Consider the following 10000-nt stretch of genomic DNA (forward strand, 5'->3'; position numbering starts at 1 on the left):
TCTATGCAGGATTTCATATAGCCATGTGCAAATATAGCAGCAGATTTATAATACATAAATTGAAATTATAAATATATATATAACACAGAGAGATGAGCAATGATTCCAAACGAACGTCCAGTGTTGCTGTCACTCCTGAAGTGATTTTAACAATAAACTTTATTTTCAGAAAACTGTTCAGCAATGCAAATAATGCATATGTCATCAGTTATGTTGTTTTATATATCCGGCTTCAATGAGGAAAATATGTCTTAACAAAATCCTGTAATCACAAGAAAATCCCCTTTATAACATTATTAAGTGGAAAAAAGAATAGCCTATAGCAGGCTAGCCTGTGTGACATCATTGCGTCATCGATTCTGGTTTCGGAATATATAAAACAAGTCTTTATTCGTTGTTTTCTGGTGATTTTAGTTTTTGTTATTCAAAATAAAAATTGAAAATCAAATCATTTTTACTTTAGTTTTTCCGTTTTTCATCATGAGTTTTTCATTTTTCAATGTCTGTTTCTAAAATGAAAGTCCACTGACCAAAACACACACTGACCTAAATTGTACGAATTCATACGAATTAGCCATCAAATCAAAAAGTTCCGAATTGCCGTGAGATTGTGTTGGTTATTGTGTTATGTTCAGCTCTGTTATTCTCAGCCCTGTCACTGTTACGGTCAACTGTGTTTCTGTCATCTCTGCTACAGTCAACTCAGTTACATGTCCTTATCACATTAAGCATTATGTTAGATCAGTTATTAGTTCAGTTAATGCTGTTGAGCAGTGGTGTAGGCCTAAAGAAAGGTGGTGTACTATTACACCCGACCCAAATATTAATTGACAGTGAAAAAAATGATGTCTGCAAAACTGTTGCAAACAATTTATTTGTGTTGAATTTAAACAAACAAATTTAATTTAAGAAAATTCAACTCAATTTGTTTGTTTAAATTCAACCCAAATAAATTGTTTACAAACACTTAACGTAAAAAAATTTAGTAAATCCAAGGAATCATCTTTAAATATTTTTTTTCAGTGTAGGCAAAGAAACGATGAAAGTCAATGTGTCTTTGATTCATCAGCTATATATATATATATATATATATATATATATATATATATATATTTCTTTTCTGATTTTCTTTTACATCAGTTATCTGTAACTATAAACTTCCACATCGAAAGGAAAAACAAATACTGTCATGTTGTCAATGTAAGTCAATGGTTACAGGTTTCCAGCTTTCTTCAAAACATCTTCTTTTGTGTTCAACAGAAGGAAAAAAGACAAACCGGTGTGGAACAAGTAAAGGTCGAGTAAATGATGACACTTTTCAGTTTTGGGGAAAACTTAAAAAGAAAAAAACTGAGAGGAATTTGTTCATTTTAAAGGGAGATGCTAATAGTCTAACCCTATTTCATCATTTATGTTTAGCTAATAGTGCACAGCTGTGGTTTGCGATTACTCTGCGTTCACACCGAAAGCGGTGAGAGCGTCACACGTCACTCGGGCCACCCTGGCGATAACTGTCTACCTTCAGCTCCAGCGGCGAGAGCGTCAAAATTCACTATAAACATCTCGTATTTAAAGGGGCCGCTGCAGCATATCAGTTACATTCCCGCATAAAACATGCTGTCTAGCGTGAAAATGTTGCGCATTTCTTATCAAATTCATTTAACAATAAAAGATCAAGCTGCATGTGGTATGGCTTTACTCCACTTAATTATCCTATATGTCTGAAATATCCTGAAGCACCGATACTGTTTTGTACTGTCGCATGAGATTCCCGCTTTTTTAATCCATATAACATTAATGCACATCAGTAACTCATCGGTAACTTGTTTAATGCATGTTCCTGTAAGAAAACATTGTAAATAATTAAAAATCCGGCGACTGCAATCATCAAACCCCTGGAAACAACTGTGGTCGGAACAAAGCTGTTCTCTGACCTCCTCTCAAGCGGTGGACTTCTTCATTCTGATTGGTTGCCGCCGAACCGCGTCATAGCTCATTACCATAAAGTTAACCTGATTTCAACTCTCCTCGACGCGCCGCGCTGCCCCTCGCCGCCGGCTCTCATTGAAAATGAATGACTTCCGGCTACTTCGACGCTCTCGCCGCTTTCGGTGTGAACATACGGTAATTTGAAAGATGAGCTGAAAGCGGAGCGGCGGAAGTCTGCCGCCGTTTTCATATCGAAATGAAAGGAGACAGAGGCGATCAGTTCATGAGCAAATCGCAAGACTTTTAAGGGGCTGAATAGAAATATAGGAGGGCTAAAGCGACGCCCATGCTGTTTTATAGATTTACCTGAGCGTTTCAGCGAGACATCATCACTCAGTTGACTTGTCGTGGTCTTCGAAGAACTCACGTAATTTTCTCACAGCTGCTGCGCTCGTCAGGGGCCGGAGAATGGCACAAGGTAAACTAAAGTGCACAGTTACAGCAAATCAAGATACGGGAAATACATTTCATATAGAGTTAAAAGGGACGTGAATAGACTTAAATTAGGGGAGATTAATCAGAAAAACAAGTGAGTATACGCAATTATTGATCCTCAGAAGAGGTAATACCCAAACAGCTCATGCAAAAAAAGGAAGCATTCTGAGTATACGTGTGTATAGCAAAGACTACACCACTGGTGTTGACTAATAAAGAGATGATGCCAGCCACAGAGCACTTCTAGTGGTCTCCAGAATCCTGGACCAGGCCGTATCCTGAGCAGCTGCTGTGGTGGTCATGGAGGAGTGGAGAGCATGAGACTGATCCCTGTAAGACCCCAGTGACAGACGAGTCTCCACATTGATCCTGAAGGGTCAGCCTGAACACCAGCCGGTGACCTCTCCCACCTGCAGCTTCTCCACGATGGACGTCCAGCCTCCGGCGCCTAGACTGCAGCTCTGCACAGGAAGTTTGGCCAGAGGAGAAATGGTGGTGTCCAACTGAGCCTGGTTTCTCTCCAGGTTTCTCTCCTTCACTTTGGTCAATTGGTGAAGTTTGTTCCTCCACTGTCTTGCTTGGTTTGGGTCTTGTGTTTCTGCACATGGATGGATTTGCTCTTCAGTGTTTGGACTCTCAGCAGTGAAGATTAAACCACACTGAACTGAACTGGACTCTGAACACTGGACTGACACCGCTTCAGTTTACTAGAACTTCTGTGTTCAGCTGCTGCCACACAGTCTACAGTGTAGAAGCGCTGGAGAATCACAGATACACTGATGTAATGGACAGAACTCCAGCTATGGTTTAATTCCTGATTTACTGCTTATGTTCAGCATCATGTGGACCATCATGAAGCAGTGAGAAACCCGAGCGTTTATTTGGCCTGTACAACTCTCTGTGCTTCACCAGTGTTATAAAAGCTTCCCTCATTCTTGAGTTCTGTTCAAGAGGGAAACGTAAGAACTGTTTTGATGATCTCCATCACTCCATGAGCTGGAGGAGATCTATAAATACACACAATTAAACAACCTGAAAGAGAAAACCGGCCCAGATTAGGATAAAAACACCATAAACATGCAGAAAGAGACACGACACATGATGAGTCTCCTGCTCTTCATCGTAAACATCATTAAATAATAGCCAATCCCCTCATATACATCTGAAACCCCGCAGTGAACAACAGCGTTCATCTACACACACAGAGCATTGGCAGCTGGAATGATGAGGAGGAGGCTGAATATCCAGATTCACTCCAGAGTTTGGCGTTATTGGCTCTTCAGTACACTATTAAACATGGAGAAAACCTACAGTGAACATGAGCACAAGAGAGAATCTCACAAAACCCAGACGATCATATCACACTCCAGCATAGAGGAGTTCTACAGGAGGACACCATTACAGCATCCTGCATGAATGAAGACTGCATTACTGGACTATATTAATCTCACCAGAATAACCTCTGACAACCACAAACTAACATTAATAATAGTAATATATATAGATATATATAGAGAGAGAGCAGTATTAGAGATCACTCAAACTCTTGATCTGTGTTTGAGTTCTGTGAACTCCTCTTCCATCTAAATATTAGTCTTTCAGTGCTTATTTTTAAATATTAAAGAGGTGTCATGCTTATATTCATTTCTAGACAACACAATACTAATAATTCACTTCAGAAGAGTATAATCGAGTATTTGATTAAAATAATAACCATCACCTAACTAACTACTTTTAAATCTTCTAATACTTCTAAATGAAATCTGAAGTGGGTTCAGGCCTTTATAAAATAAACAAATATTAGCAAACCAAATCAATAATAACCTTATATTTTATATACACAATGCGTGATGTTATCATACCTAATAAATAAACTAATAAGAATTTAAATGTTTCTCCATAGCTCTCTCTCTCTCCTGTGCACTTACATTATACACTTAGCGGCCATTTTATTAGGTACACCTTACTAGTACCGGGTCGGACCCCCTTTTGCCTTCAGAACTGGCTTTATCCTTCATGTCAGAGATTCAACAAGCTGCTGGAAATATTCCTCAGAGATTTTGCTCCATATTGACATGATAGCATCACACAGTTGCTGCAGATTTGTCGGCTGCACATCCATGATGCCAATCTCCCGTTCCACCACATCCCAAAGGTGCTCTATTGGATTGAGCTCTGGTGACTGTGGAGGCCATTTGAGTACAGTGAACTCATTGTGATGTTCAAGAAACCAGTCTGAGATGATTCACGCTTTATGGCATGGTGCGTTATCCTGCTGGAAGTAGCCATCAGAAGATGGAGACACTGTGCTCATAAAGGGATGGACATGGTCAGCAACAATACTCAGGTAGGCTGTGGCGTTGACACCATGCTCAATTGGTACTAATGGACCCAAAGAAAATCTCCCCCACACCATTACACCACCACCACCAGCCTGAACCGCTGATACAAGGCAGGATGGATCCATGCTTTCATGTTGTTGAGGCCAAATTCTGAGCCGAGCATCCCAATGTGTCAGCAGAAATGGAGACTCATCAGACCAGGCAACGTTTCTCCAATCTTCTATTGTCCAGTTTTGGTGAGCCTGTGTGAATTGTAGCCTCAGTTTCCTGTTCTTAGCTGACAGGAGCGGCACCCGGTGTGGTCTTCTGCTGCTGTAGCCCATCCGCCTCAAGGTTGGACGTGTTGTGTGTTCAGAGATGCTCTTCTGCTTATTTGAGTTACTGTTGCCTTTCTATCAGCTGGAACCAGTCTGGCCATTCTCCTCTGACCTCTGGCATCAACAAGGCATTTGAGCCCACAGAACTGCCGCTCACTGGATATTTCCTCTTTGTCGGACCATTCTCTGTAAACCCTAGAGATGGTTGTGCGTGAAAATCCCAGTAGATCAGCAGTTTCTGAAATACTCAGAGCAGCCCGTCTGGCAGCAACAACCATGCCACGTTCAAAGTCTCTTAAATCCCCTTTCTTCCCCATTCTGATGCTCGCTTTGAACTGCAGCAGATCGTCTTGACGAGCAGGCGTACCTAATAAATTGGCCGGTGTGTGGTGTTATTTGCATATATATTACTATTATCATCATTATTGCTCTGTATAGTAGAGTAAATATGATCAGTCCATGTTTTGTGAGGTCTCCAACACAGTATACTGATCTCGTCACTCATACAGACACTAATACTGCCAAAATATAAAAACAGCAAGAGCACATGGCATTAAGACCTACACAACACTGAATACAGCATTCAGCTGCACACACCTGCAGTCTGAGAGCGCTTCAGCAGTCCATCAGGTCAGCATTTACACTAAAAACAGAGTTACAACGTCAAGTATCTACTATCAGCAACAGCTACACTGCAGAGCCTCTTAAAGAGACAGTACACCACTCATCTACATCTACTCACTGATGATCAAGCAGATGTACGCACCACACATGAGCTTCTCTCCTCTGCTGAACACACAGCGAGATCTCCTGAAGAGTGCTGGAGCAGCAGACATCGATCCTAAATTAAGTGAATACTGCAGTGGTCAGTGGCTGGGCTTCTCCAGCATTCTGCAGAATATCTCCATGTGTGTTCATCACACAGGTCTGATGTCAATGAAGGTTTCTGATGGTCATGTGTGTACTGTGTCTTTAAGAGGCCTGTGACTCTCCCTCAGCAGCAGAAGCCAGACTGTAGAGTCCAGATCTGCAGGGTCAGCAGGACCGGGCCTCAGTCTCACACACACACACACACACACACACACACACACACACACACACACACACACACACACACACACACAGACACACATTACAGCGTCTTCATTACAAACGCTGGAGATGAAGCGATGGCACTGATGGGTTTCCTTCAGTTCAGACACATGCAGATTAGCATGAATGAAGATTTACAGAACACACACACACACACACACACACACACACACACACACACACACACACTCCTGCTGCTCACCTGAGATCTTCATTTCTGCATTATTTACAGTCTCTGAAGCTCAAACACTGACGAGTCATATCTGGAGGAAAATACTGTGTGCGTGTGTGTGTGTGTGTGTGTGTGTGTGTGTATACTCAAACTATCCCTTTAGCCGTGCTCTGTGAAACTAGAGTTTAGCGTGCGTGTGTGTGTCCTGGCCTCAGCCAGTCCAGTCCATAGAAATCCTTCAGGAGTGTGTGTGTGTGTGTGTGTGTATGTTTGGCCTCCTCCACAACATGGCACCTCAGGATCACTCCACACAGCCAGTGTGTGAGTGTGTGTTGGTGTGTATAGTTTGTGTATGTGTGTGTGTGTATATAAACTGTGCTTAGTGTAAGTGCGTGTATATATAGATATGTGTAGAGTGTGTGTGTGCGTACGCATTTGTTTGTGTATGTTTTAATGTGTGTGTGTGTATACACGTAGAGTGTGTTTCTGTTTAGAGTGAGTGTGTGTGTGTGTGTATGTGTGTGTGTGTATATATACGTGTAGAGTGTGTGCGTATGCATTTGTGTATGTTTAATGTGTGTGTGTGTGTACGTGTTGTCTGTATTTGTTTAGTGTGTGTGTGTATGTGTTTGTTTGTGTATGTTTTAATGTGTGTGTGTGTGTGTGTATACATGTAGAGTGTGTGACTGTTTAGAGTGTGTGTGTGTGTGTGTATATATGTGTAGAGTGTGTGTGTTTAGAGTGTGTGTGTGTGTATACGTATAGAGTGTGTCTGTTTTGTGTGTGTGTATGTGTATTCATGTTTGTGTATGTTTTAGTGTGTGTATGCGTAGAGTGTGTTTAGTGTATGTGTATATGCGTATAGTGTGTGTGTGTGTGTTTGTTTTTGTGTCTGATGTGTGTGTGTTTATGTTTGTGTATGTTTAGTGTGTGTATGTTTGCATTTGGTGTAAGTGTGTGTATATTTGCGTTTATTGTGTGTGCATGTATTTGTGTATGTATGTATGCTTTAGTGTGTGTGTGTTATAGTGTGCATGCGTGTATGTTATAGTATGTGTAAGTGTGTATATGTGTAGAGTGTGTGTGTTCGTGTGTTTATGTTTGTGAATGTTTTGTATGTGTGTGTGTGTGTGTGTGTGTGTGTAGAGTGTGTGTTTAGTGTATGTGTGTCTATGCTTATGTTTTGTGTAAGTATGTAGAGTGTGTGTTTAGTGCGCGCGTGTGTGTGTGTGTGTGTGTGTGTCAGCCGATGAGTCTCCTGAGCAGCGTGGGTCTCCTGAAGGGCCAGCAGTACTCGTTGGGCACGGGGCCGTTGACGTTACACTCGAAGAAGGAGAACATGGGGAACCAGATGCGCGCGCGGCGGCTCTGCTGGTACGCGCGCGTGTTGGCGAGTGTGTGGTAGTAGAGGAAGAGTCGCGTGGTGATGTAGAAGGCGATGAAGACGTCGATGGAGTAATGCTCATGAGCTGCCAGGATGAAGAAGATCCCGAACAGATTCAACACCCACGACAGAGTGTGGATGAAGTTCCAGCTGCGCGGTGTGTCTGACAATACACACATACACACATACACACACACACAAACACACACACACAACATTTTAAAAACACATATATAACATAAAAACAGAGGATGACAATACAGCAATTCTCCACTGCGTCACAGAAAACTGTATGTGTGTGTGTGTGTGTGTGTGTGTGTGTGTGTGTGTGTGTGTTCACCTACATTCAGTGACGAAGAAGTTGAGCATGGTGAGGACGACGGTGTGTCCGCTGAACATGTAATCTCCACACGTCTGCACTCCGGTGAGCGTCATCCCAAACCCGCTCCATATGGCCACTGCCCGCTGCAGCTTCGCCCACACGTCACCGTATATCTGACACACACACGCACGCACGCACGCACACACACACACAGGATTTCAGTATGTTAATGTACTTCCAACTGAAACTGAATATTGAGTAGGGGGGCGGGGCTTTAATTTGTGCATCAGTGTGTGTGTGTGTGTGTGTGTGTGTGTGTGTCCACCTTGCCAGTGCACTGCAGGTGTTGTCCAGGCACAGACAGTGATGTCACGAACATGGTGATGCAGCGCAGCATGAAGACGGTGCCCATCAGACTGCAGAGCCGCCGCAGCAGGATAGACCTGCACACACACACACACACACACACACACACACACACACACACACACACACACACACACACACACACACTGAAGATTATGAGGAGCTCTGCTTGTGTGTGTGCGCGCTGATGATTTCTGTGTGTGCACATGCATGTTGCATGTATGTGTGTGTTGTTGCATATGTTTGTGAATTTATGTGTGTGTGTGTGTGTGTGTGTGTGTGCGTGCGCGCATGCGCCAGCATATGTGTTTGTGTGTGTGCACACATATGTGTGTGTGTCCATGCTTTTAGGCGTGTGTGTGTGTGTGTGTTAGACATATGTGTGCATATATGTGTGTGCATGTTGTGTGCATGCGTCAGCATATGTGTTTGTGTGTGTGCACACATATGTGTGTGCATGCATGCATGTAGTGTGCATATGTGTGTGTATTTTTGTGTGAGTCTCTGTGTGTGTGTGTGACCTGTGTTTATGCAGCAGCAGCACCAGCAGCCAGATGCAGCACAGGATCACTCCACAGGCCTCAGCCATGGCGAAAGCCCAGGGGATTCTGGGAACACTGGAGGAGCAGAAGAACCAGGTCAAAGGTCAGAAACAAAGCAAGCGCGCGCACACACACACACACACACGCACACGCACACACACACACACACACACACACACACACAATAATAATAATAATAATGATGATGATGATGATATGATGATGGTGGTGACCTGTCCAGGAAGATGTCGGGCAGCGGTGGGTACGTCCTCATGTCAGGCACGCGCTCGTGGACGATCACCATGACGAACGAGGTGAAGCCGAAGACGAACGCCACGTAGACGGAGCTGAGGACGGTTTTCCAGACCTCTGGATCCAGACGCCGCATCTGCTTCTGCTTACCGTTACTGTACTGCAGATCCCCGCTGAGTGTGTCCAGCACAGAGTCACAGTCACGAGCAGAGTCACCGTTACACAACCAGTCCACACCGCCTGACAACACACACACACACACACACACACACACACACACACACAATAGCCTAAGGTAACGTCTGCAAATAAAATAAATAAATGAGCACATATGAACACACACAGACCCTTACAGTCCCCGATATGATACTAATTACAGATAAACTACACACAGCACACATTTAGTCTTATTTGTGTTCATAAACAACAGGAAACACAGCCCAGAGTCAGAGCGGACCTCTCATCTGTGTGTGTGATCTTCAGCAGCACCTGGAGCCTCTGTTAGAGAGGATCTCCCTCATTCCCAGTTCAGAATGGTCCAGAAGCTGATGATCAGAGTTCAACATGGCGGCGTGTTCATCTGTTAGCTCAAACAATCATTTGCTGCTTCATTTTCTCGAGCTTCACTCTCACGTTTGTCTGTTTCTGTAAGGATCAGATGTCAGAAGCTCTTCAATGATCACACACACGCTGTAATCATCAGCTCAACAACTTCCTTATTTCTAATACAGACGTGTGACGAAAGCGAAACCACTCAGGCTTTAGACGGCCTTGTAAACAACAGGGC

At 43.3% G+C, this 10000-nt stretch overlaps 1 protein-coding gene across 1 annotated transcript in view; it reads right to left on the bottom strand.

The window, feature by feature from the left end:
• Window positions 1-3526: 3526 nt before the first annotated feature.
• The window catches only part of LOC130238555 (sphingomyelin synthase-related protein 1-like), a 12443-nt gene continuing 5969 nt past the window's right edge, over window positions 3527-10000 (bottom strand). The window contains exons 3-7 of the mRNA XM_056469613.1: window positions 9195-9453; window positions 8941-9036; window positions 8379-8496; window positions 8076-8226; window positions 3527-7894 (exon numbers count right to left, since the gene is read on the bottom strand). Coding sequence (XP_056325588.1) covers window positions 7590-7894; window positions 8076-8226; window positions 8379-8496; window positions 8941-9036; window positions 9195-9453 — 929 coding nt within the window. The 3' untranslated portion in view covers window positions 3527-7589. The remainder of the gene's footprint in view (window positions 7895-8075; window positions 8227-8378; window positions 8497-8940; window positions 9037-9194; window positions 9454-10000) is intronic.

This window comes from Danio aesculapii, chromosome 12 (assembly GCF_903798145.1).
Source record: "Danio aesculapii chromosome 12, fDanAes4.1, whole genome shotgun sequence".
NCBI classification, from domain to species: domain Eukaryota; kingdom Metazoa; phylum Chordata; class Actinopteri; order Cypriniformes; family Danionidae; genus Danio; species Danio aesculapii.